Genomic DNA, 25,188 nt, shown 5'->3' with positions numbered 1-25,188 from the left:
GCAACCTTTGGGGGTGGATGAGCAGACCATAAGCCATCTCATTTCTCTGGGAATGACCCTGGTTTCCAGGCATGTTTTATACTTTGTAATCCTGACCTCTAATAACTCATTGACCTGGGTGGAACCCTGATGCCAAGTTGGGTCAGTCTGATCCCCTATCCTAAAAGTGTGGAATGGGCTTTGAGCGATAGCTGAAGCCACGTGGTTAGAGCAAGTCGGTCTGTAAAGAAAGAAAAACAAGGGCTAGAAAGAGGACATTCTAGGTTCCCAATGGCTTTCTAGCTGTTTCTTAAACCCACCTGCATGCCTGCCTCTAGGAAACATGAAATGCCCCCAAAACCTTATCATAAACCCTCTTTTATGTTTAGGCCGGCTCAAGTCTCTATGTGCTACTTGAAACCAGAAGAATCCAAATCTGAACTGAAGATCAATGTTTCACATATTACACCCAAATAACAAAAGGGCATGAGAAACATAAGAGTAAATTTTGGTGACATTGGCATAGGCGAAGATTTCTTATAAAAATCAGAAAGCATAAAGAAAAAGTAAGTTGGATTCTATCAAAATAAAAATTGTCTTTGAAAGACATTGCTAAGAAAACAAAGAAGCAAGCCAGAGACTGGGAGAAAATATTCACAATACATATCTCTGACAAAGGACTTGTATCCAGATTTTAGAAAACACTTACAACTCAATAATAGACAATTCAATTAAAAGTGGGAACAAAATTTGAACAGACACTTCATGAAAGAAGGTTTATGAATGGCAAATGAGCACATGAGAAGATGCTCAATATCATTAACCCTTAGGCATATTAAAGCCATAGTGAGATGCGATATATATCTACTAGACTGCCTAAAATAACAAGACCCAGTGTTGATGAGGATGTGGAGCAAATGAAATTCTTACATATTATTGGTAGAAATGTAAAATAATGCAATCACTTTTAAAGTTAAACATACACTAACTTTATGACTCAGTAATTCTACTTCTAGCTATTTACCCAAGACAAACATAATCAAACAAGAAAAGGAGATTGAGTGCCCCAAATTAAAGGTAAATAAATAAAATTGTCCTTACTTAAAGATGAGGATTGTCCACATACAACATATCCAGGTAAATCTAGAGACTTTTTAGAACTAATAAGACTTTGGTAAGGTTGCTGGATGAGATCAATAAATAAAAATCAATAGTGTTCATATATACTGATAATAGCTCATTTAAAAAGGTTTTAGAAAAAAGTAACAAAACAAAACAAAAAACAAGCCCAGAATATGCCTAACCCCAAGTTCTATACCTCTACAGATAAAAATTACTGAATAGCCGGGTGCGGTGGCTCACGCCTGTAATCCCAGCACTTTGGGAGACCAAGGCAAGTGGATCACCTGAGGTCAGGAGTTCGAGACCAGTCAGGCCAACATGGTGAAACCCCATCTCTACTAAAAATACAAAAAATTAGCTGGGCATGGTGGCAGGTGCCTGTGATCCCAGCTACTTGGGAAGCTGAGGCAGGAGAACTGCTAGAACCTGTGAGGTGGAGAATGCAGTGAGCCGATATCGCGCCATTGCACTCCAGCCTGGGCAACAAAAGCAAAACTCCATCTCAAAAAAAAAAAAAAAAAAAGCTATTGAACAATTTTGAAATTATGAAAGACCTAAATAAAGACACAAAAACTCATATACAGATGCTCATAGCTGATTTTTATCATAAGAGCTCCAAACTGGAAATAACACATGTCTACCAACAGATGAATGAATAAGCAAATTGTGATATATGCATACCAATTAAGTACTATGAAGAATGAGAAAGGAATAAGATACAGATACATGCAACATGGATGCATCTAAAACAGTATGCTGAGAAAAGGAAGTGACACAAAGGAGGACAACTATAGGATTCCTTTCATATGAAACCTGGGAAAAGATAAGACAAATCTGTAGGGACTTGGGGTAGGAAGGAATTGATTGCACAGAGCGTTGAGGAAACCCTTTGGGGTAATGGAAATGTTTATATCTTGATGGTGGTAGTGGTTACATGGGTCTCAACATGTCTCAAAACTTTCTGAATTGGACACTTAAAATGGGTACATTTGATTTTATGTAAATTATGCCAATAAAGTTAACTAAAAAATAGTAGCAAATCAACATCAACAGTATATTAGAATAAAAACATCATGATTGGGCTGGGAGTGGTAGCTCACGCCGGTAATCCCAACACTTTCGGAGGCTGAGACAGGAGAATCACTTGAGGCCAGGAGTTCGAGATGAGCCTGGGCAACATAGTGGGACCCCCATTTCTACAAAAAGATAAATAAAAAATTAGCTGGGTATGGTGGTATGTGCCTGTAGTTCAAGCTGAGGTGGGAAGATTGCTTAAGCCCAAGAGTTCAAGGCTGCAGTGAGCTATGATTATGCCACTCCATTCCAGCCTGGGGAGACCTTGTCTCAAACAAATAAGTAAAAATAAAACATCACCATTAAATGGCGTTAATCTAAGGATGGTTTCACAGCAGAAAAAATATATAAGTACAACATACATTACTAACAGAATAAAATGAAAAAACTTAAGACATGAAAACCAAATGCAATTATTATATATAATAATATATCAATATAATATTAATATAATAAAATTATAATATATTAATATATTATATATAAATATATTATATATAAATATATTCATATATTAATTCACATATTTTCATATATATTCATATATTAACATATAATATTAAAATAATACATAATATTTATATTTATATATAATATATAATTAATATATTAATACATATTATGTGAATGCATCTTTTTCCCATCCATTAACAGGTTCTGTCTCTCTATTTATATTAATATTTATAATATATTATAATATATATTATAATATAAGAATGTGTCTTTTTTTCCCAAATTCATCTATAAATGCAATGCAATTCCAATCAAAATTCCAAAAGGAATTCTGGTCAAACATGAAAAGCTGATCCACAAATTCAAAGTGCCAAAATAAGAGCCAAGGCCAGTAATAAAGCCATAGTGCAGTTGTCCCTCAGTGTCTGCAGGGGATTGGTTCCAGGAACCCCCGAGGCTACCAAAATCCGTAAATGCTCAGTTCCCTTATCTAAAAGGCATAGTATTTTCGTATAACCTACACACATCCTCCTGTATACAGATAGTCCCCAACTTACAATGGTTCAACTTAACATTTTTTTCTGACTTTACAATAGTGCATGCATTCAGTAGAAATAGTACTTCAAATACCAATAAACCATTCTGTTTTTCACTTTCAATACAGTATTCAATAAATTTTATGAGATATTCAAGACTTTGTTATAAAACAGGCGTTGTGTTAGATGATTTGCCCAACTGTGGGCTAACGTAAGTGTCCTGAGCATGTTTAAGGTGAGCTAGACTAAGCTATGATGTTTGGTAAGTTAGGTGTATTAAATGGTACAATGTCTTTGAAGAACAATTTGGCATATTTAGTGAAGTACAAAACACCCCATTCGTGTGCCTAACAATTCTGCTCTTAGCTGTACAGCCTAGACTAGGGAAATTCTCACATGAGAAGGAGACCTAGACAAGAATGTTCATGAGAACTTGTTAGTCACAGAAAACAGAAAAACTAAATGCCCATTCACAGAACAGTTAATGGTAATATAGTCATGAAATCGAACATCATATTTAAAATGAAGGACTTAGAGCTACGTTTACCAACATGGATAAATCTCAGAAATCTGTAGACTTTGATAGAAATTATACCCGGGTAGAAGGTCTATCAGTGTCTGTTATATTTTAAATATTTCATTAAAATATCTATAAAGAAGCTTCTTCAGCACAATTCTTTCTCTTTGTGTATTTAACCACTTATAAACAAAATTACCAGTAATCATAGGTGATAAGTTCTGAAACAGTTCAAAGTCAGAAAAATATGCTCCCCACGCCCAGGCACGGTGGCTCACGCCTGTAATCCCAGCACTTTCGGAGGCTGAGGTGGGCAGATCACAAGGTCAGGAGATCGAGATAATCCTGGCTAACACGGTGAAACCCCATCTCTACTAAAAATACAAAAAAAATTAGTCTGGCATGGTGGCGGGTGCCTGTAGTCCCAGCTACTCAGGAGGCTGAGGCAGGAGAATGGTGTGAACAGGGGAGGCGGAGCTTGCAGTGAGCTTAGATCACACCATTGCACTCCAGCCTGGGCGACAGAGTGAGACTCTGTCTCCAAAAATAAAAAAAGAAATGCTCCCCTAAAAGCCCAAACCATGGCCAACTTGTTATTCTTTGTATCCAAAGTGTTGTTTATCTATTCTTGTGTGTCCTACACTAAAAGTACTCATGTACTTTGAAGTATGTTTTCAAGTAACTTACCAAACAATTCTCATGAGCAGCTATATTCTCTGATTGTGCAAAGTACAGGACATTATACTCGACATCTTCGGGGCAGAGTGCACATGTCCTTTTTTCCATCTTTTCTGCAACCTGAAAGACACCTATAAGTAACATCCCTGGTGAGAAATGGAAAAGTGGAATTTCTTGGTCTCACTAACTCCTCTTCCAGTCTTAAAGTGGAAGGCAGGGCACTTGTTTTTATGAGAGATTCTTAATTCCCAGAGAGACAAAAAATTGGGGACCCAAGTGAAAAAGCTATTTATTTTTTATTTTTTAATGTGCTAATAAAAGAAAAGAATTAATGAGTTCATTTCTAAATGCCTAATAATGAGGATAACTTCTTTTTTTAAAAATGTAGAGACAAGAGGCTTGTTCAGTTACCCAGGCTGGAGTGCAGTGGCTCACTGCAGCCTTGAACTCCCGACCTCGAGTGGTCCTCTCAATTCACTGGGACTATAGGTGCATGCCACCACAGCCAGCTAATTTTTTTTTTTTTTTGTAGAGACCGGGGACTTGCTACCTTGCCAAGGCTGTTCTCAAGCTCCTGGCCTCCAGTGATCCTTCTGCCTTGGCATTTCCAAAGTGCTGGGATTACAGGCACGAGCTACTGTGCCCGGCCAAAATGAGGAAGACCTTTATTCAATAAACACAACCAGGAATTTAAATACAGGCAAAGCTCTCAAAACACTGCTTTGCCCATAGCAAGCTCTCAATAATAATAATCATTATTGTCATTACAAATGAAGAAGAAAACAATGGCATATTAAGAAATAGTGCTCTGGTTAATTATCTATTTAAAAAGTTAGAATCCTAATGCCATACCGTATTCAAAAATAAATTCTATGAGAATTAAAGACATAAATGAGCAATGTACTTTGAGTGTGCTTTAATTCAATATCATGATTAGTTAGGAAAGATACATGAAGGTAGGAAGTAGATTTTTTTTTCTTTAAAGGTGAAGAATGGAAGAAAGGAAAGAAATCTAAGGGAAGAAGAAGTAGGAAGAAAAGGCAAGAGGCAGAGAGAGGGAGAAGAAAGCCAGCTGTTGAGGAGATCTCCACCCATGTGTCAGTAAGAGGCAAGGTTTTTGAACCGGTTATTTGCTATTTGGCCACAAGAATTCGTTTAAGATTTTTTTGCCCATTGCAATGTTCATCCTCTTACTTCCTTTGATTTTCTGTAGTAGAAAACAGCTTTTATTTTTAATTTTCAAATTTTAGTTTTGAAACAAAGATTTATTTTACCATTTAATGGGAAAAGTTTTCAATTTAGATGAGGTTAACTGCTTAAGTGATCCCTAAGTCTCTTCTGTTATCCAAATCTCTTCTCTGTCTCTTTAAGTTAGGTCTTTCATTTCACAAAGTCAGAAGGCTGCATTTGGAGCTGGCGTTTATTTCACATTCTGATCAGTTTCTTCTTTAATTTCTGTTTCTTGGATTTGGGTCCCACCTAGTGGGGACACAAATTAGTAGTCCCCAGCTTCCCACCAAGCAAGAAAAAAGGGTAAGATAGAGTGAAAACTGCTCAGATGGAATGAGCTAGCTGTTTTTTCATTCATGTCCAACAACCAAAAATTTGGGAGTATCTTTTTTTTTTAGACAGTCTCGCTCTGTCACTCAGGTTGGAGTGCAGTGGCGCAATGATGACTCACTGCAACCTCTGCCTCCGGGGCTCTAGTGATCCTCCCACCTCAGTAGCTGGGACCACAGATGTAGGCGACCATGTCTGGCTAATTTTTGTATTTTTTTTTAGAGATGGGGGTCTCATTACGTTGCCCAGGCTGGTCTCAAACTCCTAGGCTCAAGATCAGCCTGCCTTGGCCTCCCAAAGTGCTGAGATTACAGGTGTGAGCCACTGCACCCAGCCTGAGAGCATTTCTTGTGTTTGAGTCACTACGTTGTGCACTCTAGACCGACGCTGTCCAACAGAAACATAAAACAAGACACAAATGTGAGCCACAGATATCACTGAAAACTTTCTAGGAGCCTCATTAAAAAAATCAAAAAGGAGGCTGGGCGCGGTGGCTCATGCCTGTAATCCCAGCACTTCGGGAGGCTGAGGTGGGTGGATCACCTGAGGTCAGGAGTTCAAGACCAGCCTGGCCAACATGTCACTACTAAAAATACAAAAGAATTAGCCTGGTATGGTGGCACACACCTGTAATTCCAGCTACTCGGGAGGCTGAGGCATGAGAATTGCTTGCACCCAGGAGGCAGAGGCTGCAGTGAGCTGAAATTGTGCCACTGCACTCCAGCCTGGGCGACAGAGTGAGGCTCTGTCTCAAAAACAAAACAAACAAAAACCCAAAAAAGAAACAGGTGAAGCTAATTTTAATAATGTGCTTTATGCAACCAAATATGTCAAAGAACTTACATCCTTTCAACATTTAGTCAATATAAAAGTTATTAATTCATTCTTTTGTACAGAGTCTTTGAAATCCAGTGTGTATTCTGTGCTTATAGCATGTCTCAATAGGACCAGTCACATTGTACATGCTCAACAGCTATCTGTGGTGAGGGGCTCCTCTAGTGAATAGTAGAGCAGAGGACCTAAAGAAATGTTGTGAGATAGAACTGGTGTCTGCAAGAAGCTTACGAAATAAACAGGGAGACTAAATAGCAGTTAGGAAAATAAAATGGCAGAATTAAGTGTCACAAAGTGCAACTGCCAAGTGAGTGGGAAATCCAATACATGCTAAGGAGGTAGCCGAGGAAGTGCTCCTTGTGGGAAGGAGTATTGTCAAGGGCAGGGGCCTGGAACTAGTACAACCTGGAGAGGAGGGAAAGGTGGGGTGGGTTGGGGTATGGGGTAGGAGGAACACTGTACATGGAAGCAGCCATATGGGAAAAGGCCCAGAGATCGGCGCTGAGACAGTAAGGCAGCCAGGCTGAGGAGGCGAGGCTGCACAAGAAGCTGGGAAAAGATTTGAGAAACGTGTTGAAAGGCTGCCAAGGAGGATGTCTGAGCAGGAGAAGCACATGATGACAAAGTTGTTTAAGAAGGTCAATCTTGGTCAGGCGCAGTGCTCACGCCTGTAATCCCTGCACTTTGGGAGGCCAAGGTGGGCAGATCACAAGATCAGGAGATCGAGACCATCCTGGCTAACATGGTGAAACCCCATCTCTACTACATTAAAAAAAAAAATTAGCTAGGTGGGGTGGTGCATGCCTGTTATCCCAGCTACTCAGGAGGCTGAGGCAGGAGAATCCCTTGGACCTGGGAGGCAGAGGTTGCAGTGAGCCAAGACTGCGCCACTTCACTGTGGCCTGGGCAACAAGAGTGAAACTCCGTCTTACAACAAACAAATAAACGTATTATCAAAGTACAGTTAGGACAGAAGGTTAGATGATGAAGTCAAAGGAAACAACGAAAAGTGCAGAGAGAAGTGGATCATAATCTGGACTTATGAATGTAACACGCAGTAAGGTCACAATTCCATTTCTTCTCTAAGGCGCTCATGTCCTAAGCCCATTTTTCTGTTCAGTTACTATTTTCTTATTGGTTTATAACAGTCAGGATATTAACCCTTTGTTTATAATATTCCTTGATATACAGAATATTTAAATGTTTTACTTGATGAAATTACAACAATCATTTATTTTATGATTTCTGCTCTTGGGTGAGATGGACATAGAAAACACTTACCTCTGTTTTCTTCTAGAATTTTAATTTATTTTAATTAATTTATTTATTTTGAGACAGGGTCTTGCCCTGTCACCCAAGCTTGGAGTGCAGTGGCGTGACCATGGCCCACTGCAGCCTCAACCTCCCCAGCTCAAGTGATCCTCTCACCTCAGCCTCCGAAGTAGCTGGGATTACAGGTGCATGCCACTACATCCAGCTAATTTTTAAATTTTTGTGTAGAGGAGGGGTCTTGCCATGTTGTCCAGGATGGTTTCAAACCCCTAGGCTCAAGTGATCCTCTCTCCTGAGCCTCCCAAAGTGCTGGGATTACAGGCATGAGGCACCATGTCCTGCCTTAATTTATTTTTAGAATTAAAATATTGGCCGGGCGTGGTGGCTCACACCTGTAATCCCAGCACTTTGGGAGGCTCAGGCAGGTGGATCACCTGAGGTCAGGAGTTCAAGACTGGCCTGACCAACATGGTGAAACCCTGTCTCTACTAAAATTACAAAAATTAGCCGGGCATGGTGGCGGACACCTGTAATCCCAGCTACTCGGGAGGCTGAGGCAAGAGAATCGCTTGAACCTGGGAGGAGGAGGTTGCAGTGAGCTGAGATTGCACCACTGCATGCCAGCCTGGGCGACAAGGGTGAAACTCCTTCTCAAAAAAAAAAACAAAACGAAACAAAAAAAGAATTAAACTATTCATTAACATGGAATAAATTGTTTTGTAATGTATGAGATGGGAATCTAACTTATATTCATAATGGTTAGCCACTAATTTAAAATCTCCTTTTCATATAGTTGGATCTGTTCCTCCTGTGCTTCTGTTTTATTCCGTTGAACAATGCTACATTTAAAATTTTCAGTGTTTTAGAATATATTTTAATATTTGACAACACAAAGTCTCCTGCCCTAGGATGAAACTGGGGGAAAAACATCCCAATATTCTAATCACCTCACACCCAAAATCTACTTTGATAGAATACTGTGTTCTTATTAAAGGACACTTAAAACAGACATTAAAACTTGTAAAGTACAGGCTTAAAACAAGCTGGTGGGGCTGGGTGTGGTGGCTCACACCTATAATCCCAGTGCTTTGGGAGGCTGAGGCAGGCGGATCACCTGAGGTCGGGAGTTCAAGACCAGCCTGACCAACATGGAGAAACCCTGTCTCTACCAAAAATACAAAATTAGCCAGGCGTGGTGGCGCATGCGTGTAATCCCAGCTACTCGGGAGGCTGAGGCAGGAGAATCACTTGAATCTGGGAGGTGGAGGTTGCGGTGAGCTGAGATCACACCATTGCACTCCAGCCTAGGCGACAAGAACAAAACTCCATTTCAGAAAAAAAAACAAAAAACAAAAGTTGGTGACTCCCAAATTAAAAGCGATACTATCTGACAGGATGTGCAGCTGCCTCTTGTCGTATAAGGGCTGAACATTTTCGCACAACATTGCTTGTTTCTGTGCATTGGGCAGAGCTGTCAAGTCACTGATACCTGAGCTGAGCTCCCAAGTACTTGGGTTCCAAGAGTCTTGGCATCTGGGAACACAGAGGTGGTTCGTATTCTCTGACAACTGGGAATACAGAGAAGAACAAGACAGATATGCTGACAACACTGCTGTGCTAGACCCAGAGTTTGTCTCCAGTGCAGATGGATTAAAAACACGGGGTGGGACCCACAGGTTCTCCCTAGTGGCTTTTTCCTGCTAAATCCCCCCACATCACAGTGTCCTAATAGATTTCAGCTCTTCCAGCTCTTTTAATCTTCTAGACTGGAGTAAGCATGTAATTCTCTGCAGTTGGGGGAGTCACACTGAGGACTTTTACACAGACAGGCATCTCTCACTATCTGAACTCTTGCTATGTGTTATCCGAAACTCATGGACCACACACATTTGGACAGTTCGGTATCCCTCACCATCTGAACTCAGGAACTGTACAGATTCAGAGAGGGAGGGATACCTAAAGGTGTGTCATGAAGGCTGAGGTATTTTAGGGAAAAGCCCATTGGTTTTCATCAGTAGCTGGGACCAAGAATAGTCAGCACGGCTCCCCAGGCTCCTTTCTAGGGGGGTTTAGCAACCCTGAGGACTCACAGAGCCTGACCCGACAAGAATGCAGAATTTTAGAACTCTCACAAATGAAACTGAGAGCCAAGAAAGTTTATACAGAATGAAACCACAGAAAGATCACAAGCCTGGAATATAAGAACTATGACTAATTCAAACAACACAGTGATTCTCAATCTCTCTGGCAATCTGCAGGCCCACTTCAATGTGGAAATGGATTGCCAAGGCTCCAGCCTCTACTCTTAAAGCCCTCCAGCCAAGGGCAATCCACCCAGGGCACAGAATCTGGGGTAGCCAGGAAGGGTGGTCAAGGAACACATTCTGCCACTAAAGAAATGGGTGAAACAGTTGGAATGGGATTCACTAATCCTATCATTTCATTTAGAATCCCCTTCCAGTATAGATTTGTTCTGGACTGGTAACTAATTTATGGTGCTGGTTTGGAGATTTCCTCCTTTATTCTCCTTTTATCATTAGTGTTTATTACAATTTACTATTTTAGTTCTTCCACTGTTTGCTGGATGTGTAGAACCCAATTTTATCACTGGTCCAGTGAATGCCTACCTGAACTGGATACAGACCAAAACAGTAGACATTACCTAGAGGCTTGGTAATGGCCTTGGAGAATGAATGGCTCCATCACATTATCTCAGGATGAAGTGGCTAGATATGACTTTGGCAGAAGTTAAGTGTGACTGAATTTGGTTTTGGTATAGCTAGAATTCATTACTAGGAACAGAATGCATCACTGGGAACATCTTTAGAATGTATAAATAGGAATAAGGATGTGTGTGTTATAGAGGAGGGACCATGGGGAGCCTAAGGGTAGGATGTTCAATGGACTCCTTTAGGGTATCTGTTCAGCTCACAATGATGCGTACACAATGACCCCCAGCAGGCATGTTTGTACTTCATTCCTCTAGACATAGCTGATAGTCCCAGAGGACCTGCCCATCTCTCAGATAAACAGAATTCAGGATAGAAGATTTCAGTTCAGATTGGGCTGGTTTCTTAAAGAAGATGTAAAAACTGAGAGGCTGTAAGGGCAGCCATCTTCTATACCATCACCAGGAAAACTGGACCAGAGAAAGAGAAGAACAAAGCAGATATACTGAGAGATGCAGAAATAAAAGATAAAGGAGAGTGTTGTCAAAGTTTATAATGGCTTCTCAGGTCCTAGTCTTCAGCCCTTTCTGTAAGATGCTAAAGCATCCATGCTCTAGGGGTCTGTGAGTCTGGTTTTCCTGCTTACTACTACTAAGCATCCCTCATGCTTAAATTATATCAAATTGTTTTTGTAGTACTTGCAGCCAGTACATGCTTATTAACACTGGAAGGACCATGACCTGATCTGTGTGTGTGCACTCACATGTTTATATGTGTGTTTGTGTGCCCATGTGTGTTTAGAGAAAGACAGTGCTGGCAGCGGTGTGGAAGGTGGACTGCCTTACCCTCAGGGTCTTTCACCTAGTCTATTCCAGTGATCTCTTGTCCTTGTCTCTATTTTCCCTGTCATGACCCCACTCTATTCTTTATATTACCATCAGAATGATCTATCTGAAATGTATTACATTACTGTCAGAATGAGCTACCTGAAATGTACTATGCTACTGTCAGAATGATCTACCGGAAATGTACTATGCTACTGTCAGAATGATCTACCTGAAATGTACTAGGTCACTGTCAGAATGATCTACCGGAAATGTACTAGGTTACTGTCAGAATGATCTACCTGAAATGGACATCTGCCCACATTTCCCCATCACCTACAGAAGTCAAGCTCCATAGTGTTATATACAAGTACATTCATTCCTTCAACAAATATTTAATGAGGACTATTATTTAATATTTAATGAGTACCTAGTATGTCCTACTACTACTACTAGGCCAACCAGTCTAGGCACTAAGGATAGAAGAGAGTAAGATGCATTTACATGCCAGTGGACAGTAGTAGAGACAGGCATTAAACAAATTTTGTTTTGTTTTCCAAGTAGCGATAAGTGCTATACAGAAAAAATAGAGCAGGAGAAGGAGGTAGAGAGTGACAGGAGCAGGGGCAAGGGGTGCTCTTTTAGACAGGATGGGCAGGCAAGGTTGAGGGAACATGTATATGAGCAGACACCTGAATATGATGGGGAACTGAAAATGGGATGATGTGGCAATGAGTTTTCCTTGCAGAGAATAGCAAATGGGAAGATCCTGAGGCAGGGACAGCTTTGGTGGCTTAGAGGACCTACAAGGTAGCAGGGTAGCAGAGTCATTAAGATGGGCAGGAGTCAAATCAGATAAGGACATGGGGTAAACTGCAGGCCAGGCTCACAGATTGTTCTGAGAGTCATGGGAGACTATTGGTGGGTTTTGAGTAGGAGAATCATATTTGCTTTTTGTTTTTCAAAAAGCATTTTGGCTGCTCTGCAGGCCTGCCTGTATTAAAGGCTAGAATAGAAGCCAGGAAAGCAATAGTCCAGGCAGAAGACCATGATGGCGTAGTCTTGGGTGGCAGTAATGGAAGTGGTGAGAAGCAGTCAGGCTCCAGATACAATCAGGCTGAACACAGAACTGGCTGGCCTGACTGATGCATTAGAAGGGGTGTCGGGAGGAAAGAGAGGCCCTGAGGAGCCACTAAGGTTTTTGCAAGGAGCACCTGGGCGAATGGAATGGGCTGGTGGTTGAGCAGGTTTGGAGTACCTGAGTACAGTGGGAGAAACAAGAATTCTCTTTGGGACATACTCAGTTTGAGATCATTTCGAACATGGAAGAAGTTGGTTATACCAGTCTGGAGTTTGAGGAAGAGGTCAGGATGGAAGCGCATCTCCCGTGACTTACCTTACAGTCCATATGTATACCAATGAATGAAATATCCAACTGATTGGCTTGTGGTTGCCACGTATGATGTTTACGTATGATGTTTTGTGGTTTGGTGCCTTTGTGTCATCCTCTCTGCTGGGAACACCCCTTCAACTTTTCCACCTTTGGCTGAGTCTTGCCCTTTAAAGGTAAGCCCAGGAAACATGGAGAAACCCTCTCTACTAAAAATACAAAATTAGCCGGGCGTGGTGGCACACGCCTGTAATCCCATCCACTCGGGAGGCTCAGGCAGGAGAATCACTTGAACCCGGGAGGCAGAGGTTGCAGTGGGCCGAGATGCGCCACTGCACTCCAGCCTGGGCAAGAGTGAAACTCCTTTCAAAAAAAAAAAAAAAAAAAAAAAAAAAAGGTACGCCCAGCCATCCTCTCCTCAAAAAGCTTTCCCTGAACACTGGGAGTCAGGAGTCTCTCATCTGTACCTCTGTGGTTCTGATCTCCTCATTAAAGTTGCCTAGCAGAGTCTCTAGGGCAGGGTCTGCCTAACTCATCTTTGTATGCTCAGGACCTTGCCCTGAGCCTGGCACACCGTTTGGAGCTCTACACACACGGAAGGGCAGGAACCCATCAGAAGACCCACCCACTCAAGTAGAGGGCCGGGGAGGACTGGAACGACTGGGGAGGAGGAGACGGGTTCCAGTCACGTCCTCCGTGAACGTGAGACCCAGTTCTTCCCTCAGGGCCGCCCCCTGCCTCACCGCATCAGGGCGCCCCTCCACTGTCCTGGTTTACCGGTGAGCGGAGGGGCGCTAGGAGAGTTGACGTCGGTTGTGGTGGAAGCACTGGGCTGTCACCCGCGGGGGAGGTAAACCGAAGCATGTCCACCACTCGCGCGAAACCATGGGCAGTCAGAGCCACCTGTGGAACTGGCCCGGGCCACGCCCTGTCCTCTTTCCCCCCCACCGGCCGGCACGCGAGTGGTGAGCCAAGTTCGTCCAGCGCGGCCCCAGCGTAGGGGCGCGGCCACCACCGGAAGGCAGGCCCCTTGCCCGAGCCCGTCGCTGCCCAGCCGCGCCCGCCCGCCCGCCCCCGCGGTACACACCGGTGGGAAGGAGGAGCGCCTCCTGCGCGGGCTGGGCCTCCGGGCTGCTGGCGCCGAGCACCCTCTCGGGCCGGGGCCGGAGCGGCGACGCCTGGGCCATAGCTGTGCTGCAGCTGCGGGTGGCGGCCGGATAGCGAGATCCCGGAAGTGCCCCAGCTGCACTAGGTTTCGTTTCCTTAAGTCTGCGCTGTCGCTTTGAGTCACTAGCCGGCCCGGGGAAAGTTGGGTGCGCAGAGAGGGGTTGTTACGCACACTTCTCCAGATTCCAGTCTAGTCTTAATTTGAATAGCTTAAAAAACCCAAACGCCGGGAGCAGTGGCTTACGCCTGTAATCCCAGCACTTTGGGAGGTCGAGGAGGGTGGATCACGAGGTCAGGAGTTCAAGACCAACCTAACCAACATGGTGAAACCCCATCTCTACTAAAAATACAAAAATTAGCTGGGCATGGTGGCACGTGCCTGTAATCCCAGCTACTCCAGACACTGAGGCAGGAGAATCGCTTGAACCGGGAGGCGGAGCTTGCAGTGAGGCGAGATCGCGCCACTGCACTCCAGCCTGGGCTACAGAGCGGGACTCCGTCTCAAAACAAACACAAAAACAAACAAACAAAAAACCCCCAAACGCCAGGCTTCCCTACTCCCCCCCCCCCCCCCCCCCCCGCCCCACCACGACTCAGCGGGAGAAACAATCACTCTCCTGAGGGTTCCTCCTAAAACCTTTACCATACTGGCCAGGTGGGCGCGGTGGCTCACGCCTGTAATTCCAGGACTTTGGGAGGCCGAGGTGGGCGAATCACGAGGTCAGGAGTACGAGACCAGCCTGGTCAACATGGTGAAACCCCGTCTCTACTAAAAATACAAAAATTAGCCGGGCTTGGTGGCGGGCGCCTGTAATCCCAGCTACTCGGGAGGCTCAGGCAGGAGAATCGCTTGAAACCGGGAGGCGGGGGTTGCAGTGAGCCAAGATCGCGCCACTGCACTCCTTCCTAGGCGACAGAGCCAGACTCTCTCAAAAAAAAAAAAAAAAAAAATTATCATACCGAGTTTGGCCTAAATAAGCTTATCTTAAAAGGACGCAGAATTAACCGATCCTAAATCCAGTTGCCAGTAGCAAGCCTTTATTTAGCACCCATAGGGTACAGAGCACCATACAAGATGAGGTTTTCAGTGAATCTAACATAAATGCATATAATTATAGCTAAAAAATAAGTTGCTCTGGAAAAAAGACATATAATAGTTGGTGGTTTGCTGAGGAATTATTCAAAGGAAAACTGGAGGTCTTCCACTTTCAGCAGGTTGTAAAGAGGAAGACTGCCAACTAGGGATAGCAGAAGAGAGAAACATTAAAAAGGACAATTTGTATAGTCTTGACAACTATGAAATGAATTGCAGAAGAGTGTGGGGTCTGCAAAACAGGGAAGTGAGCAGACCCTAGCAGCCAATTTTCTTTTTTTTTTGCCCTCCATGCAGGAGGATGGAAGAGTATTTCTTGCCAGGCCAAAATGAAAGGCCCTTTATAAAGAGACTGACATTAGGGTGTTCCCCAGCAAAATAGCTCAGGTAGGTCATAGTAAAACAAAGAGCCCTTTACCACACTCTCAGTTTACAGTAAGCTTTTTGGTGTTCTACACTTAAATATGAGTAGACTACCAAGACCATTAACTCTGAGGAAAGCCTATCATGTGAATGACTAAAACAAACATACAGGGGAAACAAACAAACCCTGGAAGACACAGATTACGCCGAAAGAATACAGAGATGCATGCATGTATGTGTATGTATACGTGTGTGCATATACATACATAAACACACAAACATCTTCAAAGAGATAAAATACTGCAACCATGAGCCAAAATAGGATGCTATTAAAAAAAAAAGAATATTCGGAGAAGGGGAGCTCTTAGAAATTAAAAATATGAGACAATATGAGACTAGAAAAATAAAATGCAACAGATGAACTGGAAGATTAAATTGAGAAATGCTCCTAGGAAAAGGTCCTAGCAAGAAGACAGAGCTGAAAGTTAAGAGAAAAGATAGGAAAATTAGAGATCAAATTCTGGAGGTCTAACATCTGGAAAACAGGAATTCCAGAAAGAGAGAAGAGATGGGAAATCATTAGTTTCAGACCGAATGATCCCACCAGGCACCTAATACAAAGGATGAAAATGGACTCTTAACAGGGACAGAACATTGAGACAAAGATAAACCTATAAGCTTCAAGAGAGATAAAAATGGACTATATATGCAAAAGAGAAGGAACAGAATGGCATTCAATTTCCAGTAGTCACCCTGGAAGCCAGAAGACAGATTTTCAGACTCCACAGCAACAGCACTGAAAGCTAGCAGATGTCTTCAAAATTGGGCATGGAGACCACTAAAGAATTCTATACCTTGCCAACCAAAACAGCAATCAAGTGTAAGGGTAAAATAAAGACATTGTCAAACACACAGAGATTCAAAACATTTACTTTTCATTTTTCCTTTTCAAAAGCTATTGGAAGAGCTTTACCAATATGTGGAAGAGTAAACCAAGGAAAAGGAAAATAATAGGATCTAACTGGAAACAGATCCCACATAAGAGACAAAGTGAATCTCTGGGGTACTGATGGAAGATGACAGCTATGAACCAGTCAGACTAAAGGAAATCAAGATTTTAGGAGAAATTTCTCCAAGAAGATAAAACTGACAGAATACCTCATATTTCTAAAGGTCAAATGGACTCCACAGGCAGAGCTCAAAGAAATACTGGTTGATCCATAATATTCCCTTTTGCACAAAAATAGTTCCTGTACTGATCAAGTTTTTTTTTCCCCCCACTTCATTTTAGTGCATTGCCTGAAATTCCTGCGTCTCTATGGTGAATAAATGAATTTCTCAACTTTCTTCATCTGTAGGTTGCTGCGCTATGTTTTGCTCCCTTTCCTAGCTATCTGGTTTCCCAGTCTGCTTGGGCTTCCCAGTCCCCTTTTCCACTAGATAGATGATCAGGGACAAGTAACCTACGGTAAAGTGCTTACTTTCCCTTTTTTCTGTAAAAAAAAAAAAAAAAAAAAAAAAAAAAACGACTTGCAAATCATGCCCAGGAGATACCAAGGGGCTGTTTCAGATTTCACAGTTCAGAATTGTTTTCCTGTGTGTGTGCTGTTTTTTTTTTGAGACAGGGTCTTGCTCTATTGCCCAGGCTGTGGCACCACAGAAGTACTGTGGTGAAATCATGTCTCACTGCAGCCTTGACCTTCCGAGCTCAAATGACCCTCCCACCTCACTCCTGAGTAGCTGGGACTACAGGCACATGCCATCATGCCAGGCTAATTTTTGTATTTTTTGTAGAGACAGGGTTTTGCCATGTTGCCCAAGCTGGTCTCGAACCCCTAGGCTCAAGTAATCCGCCTGCCTTGGCCTCTCAAAGTGTTGAGATTACAGGTCTGAGCCACCATACCTGGACTTCTTGTGTTTTTTAAGTGAAATTTTTGCCCAGTACAATTACTTCTGGCCTATAAAAGCCACGTGTGACTAATTTCTAGGTTTCCTTTTCAACAACTGTATCTCTAACTCTATCTAGAACAAAAATACTCAAGTTCCTCTGGGTTTCTATTCCCTCTTCTCCTATCTGTTTGTATTGAAAGAGTAGAGAAAATCTGTGGGAAAGAAGACTCATTTCAAAGAGTTTGCCAGAATCTTACTTACAGAAGAGCGTCTCCCTCTCCCCACTCAAATGGTTGATGGGACAGTGTTTTATCGATCCAGATATTGCTTCTCCAACAAGTGTTAAAATACTTGGGAGTAATATGCATAAAATTAGTTCCTCAGGCGCTGTTGCCCACCTTGTAGCTCATAATGGTAAATGACTTGCCAGGAATTAAAAATCAATTTTGTAGGTAAAAATGTGAAGTTTAGCTCTTTGGGAGGGCATGAACTAAAAGGTAACAGTCACAAAAGCAATTAGAAACAGCTGAGTTCTGTTATGACATTTGTTTCTCTTAATATATAATTTGTAAATAAATTATAAATTGTACAGTGGTATTTCATATAAAATATACACTTCCATCCTACTTACGTAAAGTAGCACAGCAGTGAACAAGATACCCTATGTGTATGAAAATATCCTAATTGTGTTCCTAGAATTTCTAAGTCACACAAATAAAATCTGAAATAAAACATGAACCCCATGACAAAGGAAAATGGAGGGGAATTACCTTGATGGACCTAGACCTTCTTTTGCATGGCTTTAATTTCAGCCTGATAAGCTAATTTCACAAACAGGCGTTAGTTACATATTTATAATATTTTTTTCCTACATTTATTAACCCCACATTGGCAGAAGATTTCCTTCTCAGGCACAGTCCCAGCTTCATAGCCATAATCCCATGTTAGCTCTGTTCTTGCTTTCACATACCTAGAAAGTAGAAATTTGAAAAGAATCATAAAATACCCTAAATAACTACCAATGAACCAAATTATATCAATTTTCATATTAACATTAACCATCCTCAAAAATATGATCTGTTCTCTCACCCAACATCCACCAATTAGGAATGACCTTTTATTAAGAATAACCATTTGAGTTTTATTTCAAATCTACTAAAATGTTAAGTAAGAAGGAACCTATCAATATGAGGAAGGAAGTGTATTTTGCCAACAGTGGGACCCAGTCATGTGTTGAGGCCTGCAGTGTGGAAGTAGCTGGGGAATAGCTCTGAATTAAAGATTATGTAGCACTCTGCATCATTTATCCCAAGTGGAACTGGGTGATACCTGGTATCTTCAGCCCTTTCAGGCATTCATTCTAAATGGGAATAAGAGTTGAAATTTCAGGTATGCAAAATCTTATTGAATAGGAACAGTTTAGAATAATTGAATATTCTACAGTACCAAATATTTGGGGCTATAGTACATATCTTTGAACAGTTTAGAATAATTGAATATTCTACAGTACCAGATATTTGGGGCTATAGTATATATCTTTTTAAAATATTTTTCTATTGTAATTATCATTTTTTGAGACAGGGTGCAAACTCTACCTCTTGGGCTCAAGTGATCCTCCCACTCCAGCTTCCCGAGTAGCTGGCCACCACACCTGGTGAACTTTTTCTATTTTTTTAGTAAAGACAGGGTTTCGCCATGTGGCCCTGGCTGGTCTTAAACTCCTGAGCTCAAGCAATCTCCCCACCGTGGCCTCCCAAAGTGCTGGGATTACAGGTATGAGCCACAGCACTCAGCCCTCTACTGTTATTTTTAAAGTCACAATTTCAGAATTAAGTAAGCAAAATCAATTTCAAACCTGTTGGTGAAGAATGCCACCAATGGAAAATTCCTGTTGTGTGTTTCTACAAAAACATTCTGTACCAAGAGATTTGGGCAACAACTATGCTGTTAAATAAAAATAAACACAAAGGTTAGAAATAGCATAAAGTCTGATGCCTTGTGCTTTTGCATTAGAAAACCATTCTGTTTTTAATATATCACACTGATTTTGTTCTTTTTTTGTTAATGTATAAAATATCACAGCTCCTGTTAATAGTGGGAACCCATTCAGAAAAGCCCTGTTCTGACTCTCTTCTATGTTGCTGGCAGAAATGCAAAAATGGGACAAACCCCTATAAAATATGTTAATATTTATCATTATTATAAATGCATTTGTCTTTTGATTCTGCAATCTCATATCTAGAATTGTATTCCACAGATTCACCTGCATATGTTTCCATGTGTAATTATTCATTGAGCATTGTTTTTAATGCTAAAGGTTTGGAAATAACCCAAATATTTGCCTAAAGCAGATTGGTTGAATAAACTTTGGTACACAATAGAATTCTATGCAGCTATAAACAAAAGCATACAAATAAAAACAATGAGAAGCTCTGGGTATTAATATGGAAAGATTGCCACAAGGTACTTTTTTTTTTTTTTTTTTTTGAGACGGAGTCTCACTCTGTCGCCCAGGCTGGAGTGCAGTGGCATGATCCTGGCTCATTGCAACCTCCACCTCCTGGGGTCAAGTGATTCTCATACCTCAGCCTCCCAAGTAGGTGGGATTATAGGCGTGTGCCACGACACACGGCTAATTTGTTTTGTATTTTTAGTAGTGATGGGGTTTCGCCATGTTGGCCAGGCTGGTCTCGAACTCCTGACCTCAAGTGATCTGCCTGCCTCAGCTTCCCAAAGTGCTGGGATTACAGGCATGAGTCACCACGCCTGGCCCAATATACTGTTAATTTGAAAAACAAAGTATAGAACAGTGAATATAATATGCTATGTTTTATGTGAAAAAAAAAAAAAGGGGGGGGCGGGAGAAAAGGCCAGGTGCGGTGGCTCACACCTGTAATCCCAGCACTTTGGGAGGCTGAGGTGGGCAGATCACTTGAGGTCAGGAGTTCGAGACCAGCCTGACCAACATGGTGAAACTGTGTCTCTACTAAAAACGCAAAAATTAGCCAGGCATGGTGGTGCACACCTGTAATCTCAGCTACTCAGGAGGCTGATGAAGAGAATCGCTTGAACCTAGGAGGCGGAGATCGCAGTGGGCGGAGATCACACCACTGCACTCCAGCCTGGTGACAGAGCAAGACTCGGTCTCAAAAAAGAATAAAAATGATGACCTACAGAGAGAAGGTGGTGGAGTCGGGGCATGGGAACAGGAGCACAGTACTTCTCAAGGTATGGCTTTTTTTTTTTTTTTTAACAAAAAGTTTTCACAAAGTAAGTTTAATATGAAGATGTACAGAACCTAATTTTTACATCACTGTAATAAACAAGCCTGTTGGAGAGGAGATATTGTAAGCAACAAATTTCTTTGCTGAAGATAGCCATTATGTATCGTCGTTCTGAGGCTTCTAAATAGATGATACCATTTCCTCATATTAGCACTATTCCAGTATTGCTCTGTTGCCCACTAGCTGCCATCTCCACACATTCATCACGTGATTCATTAACGCCTGTAATCTCAGCTACTCAGGAGGCCGAGGCATGAGAATTGCTTGAACCCCAGAAGCGGAGGTTGCAGTGAGCCGAGATTGTGCCACTGGTGACAAAGTGAGACTCTGTCTCAAAAAAAAAAACCAAAAACCAAAAACAAAAAACCAGTATATTGTGGCAATGTTTCCATATTACTACACCATTAAATCCCTGCAGTATTCTTTGGACATATCTGCCACCATTTAATTTCACTGATAACTTCCTAGCCATACATTTTTTTCAACTCAGGTAAGTGAGCTTATTTAAATCTGATATATTTAAATACTTCTTATACACCATTTCTTACAGTTTTTTAAAAGCAAATGTTTACTGTGTGCTAGGCACTGTTCTAAGCACTTAATGTTAATTCATTAGATTCTCATAACATCCTGAAACAGTTATCATTTATCCCCATATTACAGAGGTAGAAAATGAGATATCAGAGGTCAAGTAAAACATCCAACCGTATACAAGTGGAGGACTGGAATTCTAACCAGATGGTCTGACTTTAGAGTCTGTTTATCTTATTTTCCTCATAATTTTGTTAAGTAGCATAGAAAAAAACAGTTGTTCAGAAACAGGAATCTCAGCCCTTATACTCACATTAAGGAAGCGGCCGACATTTCCTTCTTTTGTGGCATCCAATAAAAACACATTCCCTTCATTGAACTTTGTTAGAGAATCAGATGAAGTATTCTTGGTTTCACTTAGCAACTCTTCATCACAAAAGACCTGCTGTCTTTGACATGCTGTAGATCGTCCCTCTTGGGGTTTCTGTATTTGAACCTCAATTGCCTTTTTAATATTGTGATTATCCAATGTGGTCGCCTGGTTACATCTGCTCCTTGGTGGAGTTTCTTCTCTATATTTAGTTATATCTATCACATCTGATTCAATCAGCAGATTATCTTCAAACTCATCAACATGGTTTGAACTTGAGTCCTCTAATAGACATTTTGGAAGGAAACATCAGGAAATATACTTGCTGAGCAATAGTGCTGAAATTAACAACACTAATTAGATGCTAGGTGCTTTAATTATCAATCCTTACAATGTGTTAGGCAGGTAGTATTATTTTAATTGTATAAAGGAAACTTTGAGTCTCTGAGGGATTAAGGAATTCATCTGACCCACAATAATGAGAACTGGGGTAACAAACCTAGAAATGTTTGAATCCCAAAGTCTGCCTTCTTTCTACTACGTAACAAGACTTTTTATGAATCTACATCTTGCTTCTTCATTATTATATTTAATCTCTACTCTTAATAAACTGACTTTCTTCTCTTTAATTCTGGAATCTGCACTTAAGTATATTCTAAACAAATGTAACAGAGTGGGTGTTTTGGAGGCACTCTAGGCCTTTATGCTGCCAATAAAAGGCCTAACCCTGACGGAGTCACCTTCCACAGGTCCCAGCAGTGATAACTGTATTGACTGTATTACTAGGGGTTTTGCACATGTTAGTGTTTGGTGTTTTACTAGATGACCATTCAATAATTACACTTTTGTAAACAATAATCCTTTAAAAGCAGATGCACTGCTTAATCGTTTTTCTTATCCAATAAGGAAAATAATTTTTTGAGAGTATTCAAAAATATGAATATGGCTGGGCATGGTGGCTCATGCCTGTAATCCCAGCACTTTGGGAGGCCAAGGCAGGAGGATGCTTGAGGCCAGGAATTTTCAAGACCAGTCTGGGCAACAAAGTGAGACCCCATCTCTGCAAAAAAATTTAAAAAAAAAAGAAATTAGCCAACAAGGGGGTGTGTGCCTGTAGTCCTGTTTGCTCAGGAGACTGAGGTGGGAGGACTGTTTGAGCCCAGGAATTGGAAGGTACAGTGAGCTATGATCCCACCACTGCACTCCAGCTTGGGTGACAGAATGAGTCGCTGTCTCTCTTTAAAAAAAAAAAAAAGATATGAATGCATGTCAGATGAAGTACGTATAAATTACTTATTTTAAAAGAGCCACAAAGCCACTTGGACCACCTAATTCAATGGCGCAAAGAAATTATACTTGTCTAAAATTGAGGCTCTTGATTTAATCATCACTGTTGTTGCTGGCTGCTTTTCCTACATGTACTCATATTTTAATCATGGGTTACATGTAAGCCATAATACAACTTTGGATTTTTTTATACAAAAAGTATGTCACTTTTGACTTTTGGAGTACCTGCTATATATACTGTAGCAGTCAATGAAAAGGGCAAAAGAACCAAAAGCAAAGGTATGCACTGTGGCTCACATGCATGATAAAATTAATACACAAAATCCCCTTTCTTGATAGACCTTTTCTATCAAGGAACTGCCATGTCTCCTCCAACCTCCATCCTTTAATATTAGATGAAGAGCTGCGGTTGCAGGGGGGAAGAGACAGCAGTGGCTCACCAATTCTTCACAAATAGATATCTCTCAGCAATGTCTCCTTGTGAAGGACACAGTGAAATGCAAAAGTACCAAAAACAATGTTTGTCCAGCTGTAGTATTAACTATGGCAAGGACTAGTAACTCTGAAACACAAGGACTCAGGGTGGCAATATTTTAGCCTTTTGCCAGAGTCATGCTGAGTATGCTCTGTGGCAGTATTGGCTAGGCAATTGCAGGAGAGTGATCTGTGTTTATTTTTAAAGGCGTCTACAAAGAGTTTGAAAGTGGCTGCTTTGCACAATGGTTCCAAAGCCACGGACAACACCTGTGCACCACACAGACTCAGAGTTTTCCAGCCCACCCCTCTTGCCATGCATCAAGTCACTAATGGCAATTAGACCAGAGGTCAGCAAAGTTCTTCTGTAGAAGACAAAATAGCAAATATTTCAGGCTTTGCTGGCCATGTGGTCTCTGTTGTGATTATTCAACTCTTGCTGTAATGTTGAAGCAGACAATATGTAATGTAAATTGGCTGTATTCCAATAAAACTTACATTTTATTATTTTTTTTGAGACAGGGTCTTGTTCTATTGCCCAGGCTGCAGTGCAGTGGCACAATCATAGTTCACTGTAACCTCAAACTCCTGACCTCAACAATCCTCCCACCTCAGCCTCCTGAGTAGCTAAGACCACGGGTGTGCACCACCACACCTGGCTATTTTGTTGTTGTTGAGACAAGATCTTGCTACATTGCCCAGACTCATGGCCTCAAGCAGCCCTCCTGCCTTGGCCTCCCAAAGTGCTAAGATTATGGGCGTGAGCTACTGCACCTGGCCAAAACTTTATTTCTGGACACTAAAATTGTAATTTCATATAATTTTCAAGTGTCAAAATATTATCACCTTCTGATTTTTTTCTACTATTTAAAAACGTAAAAATCATTCTTAGCTCACATGCCATACTGAACAGGTAGAGGGCCAAATTTGGCCCACAAACAATAGTTTGCTGATCTCTTATGTAGACAAGTTGTAACCTTTCTGACAAATGCAGCATGTTTATTATGGAATCTAAGAAAATGAGCTACAGGTATTGAGCAAGAGACAGAGAAACAGGCAGAAGAGGTAGGCATTCACAGAAGAAACAAAGCCTACTTTGTGCTCCCTTGGTTTTAGAGTTCAGATGCTCTCGGGGTGGTTTAAATCCATCATTATCTTCTGGAGTGACAGACTCCGAGGAAACAAATTCCTTAAAAAAACAAGGAAGATGTCTTTACTTTCCAGGTCAGGCAAAAGTATTTAGCAGTTAGGCCTCTTTCATCAAGTGTCAATCATCATAGGCTATATGTACTAGATTTGTTTTGAAAAGCCTCAAAGCTGATATCATAAGGAGTCTTTAGACTAATGGAGTCAACATGTGTCATCCCCTTTGACTCTGTTCTACTTCTAGGTGCTTTATTAAGCCATAGCTATAAAGACTGTCAAGAAATTCTTTGGGAATTAAAATCTTAATGCATCCCTGTCTGTATCCCCCAATTCTAATCATCTCAGTACTGAGAAAGTGTTATTACTAGATTATAAATTTGGCTTCAACTGTAAGTTGTGTAAAGATGAAAACCACTCATTGGCTAGTTTCTACTTCAAAGAAAGGTTAACGAATTTGATAGTGCTTACACATTGTAGATACTGCAGTCACTTTAAGTAGTAATGATAACTTTAAAAGAGGCGTATATACTCAGCACAATGCTTGGCAACCAACTAAGTGTTAAATACACATTGACCATATTATTATTATGAAAGTTTTCAGTATGTGAATGATCAACATGTATTGAGCACTTAGTTGGATGCCAAGCATTATGCTAAGCAAGTTGCTGATGTTTA

General features: G+C 41.3%; 1 protein-coding gene across 11 annotated transcripts in view; it reads right to left on the bottom strand.

The window, feature by feature from the left end:
• Positions 1 to 25,188, bottom strand: part of LOC100593118 (SET domain bifurcated histone lysine methyltransferase 2) — an 86,905-nt gene that overhangs the window by 15,041 nt on the left and 46,676 nt on the right. For 7 of the 11 annotated variants that reach the window (XR_004030169.1, XR_004030168.1, XM_030813402.1 and 4 more), the window contains 5 exons: positions 24,463 to 24,556; positions 21,550 to 21,890; positions 19,277 to 19,365; positions 13,996 to 14,198; positions 4,369 to 4,490 (listed from right to left, as the gene is read on the bottom strand). Coding sequence is in view for 9 of the 11 variants with exons in the window: in XM_030813402.1 (XP_030669262.1) it covers positions 4,369 to 4,490; positions 13,996 to 14,198; positions 19,277 to 19,365; positions 21,550 to 21,890; positions 24,463 to 24,556 (849 nt within the window). In the remaining 2 variants the exon portion in view is untranslated. Of the gene's footprint in view, positions 1 to 4,368; positions 4,491 to 12,914; positions 13,106 to 13,995; positions 14,199 to 15,091; positions 18,392 to 19,276; positions 19,366 to 21,549; positions 21,891 to 24,462; positions 24,557 to 25,188 lie in introns of those variants that run through there. The other 4 variants (XM_003270089.3, XM_030813408.1, XM_030813410.1 and 1 more) reach the window with 4 other exon arrangements.

The sequence above is a fragment of the Nomascus leucogenys genome, chromosome 5, assembly GCF_006542625.1.
Source record: "Nomascus leucogenys isolate Asia chromosome 5, Asia_NLE_v1, whole genome shotgun sequence".
In the NCBI taxonomy this organism is placed as follows: domain Eukaryota; kingdom Metazoa; phylum Chordata; class Mammalia; order Primates; family Hylobatidae; genus Nomascus; species Nomascus leucogenys.
Note: the sequence above shows the minus strand (reverse complement) of the source record. Positions and strands in the feature narration are given on the sequence as shown.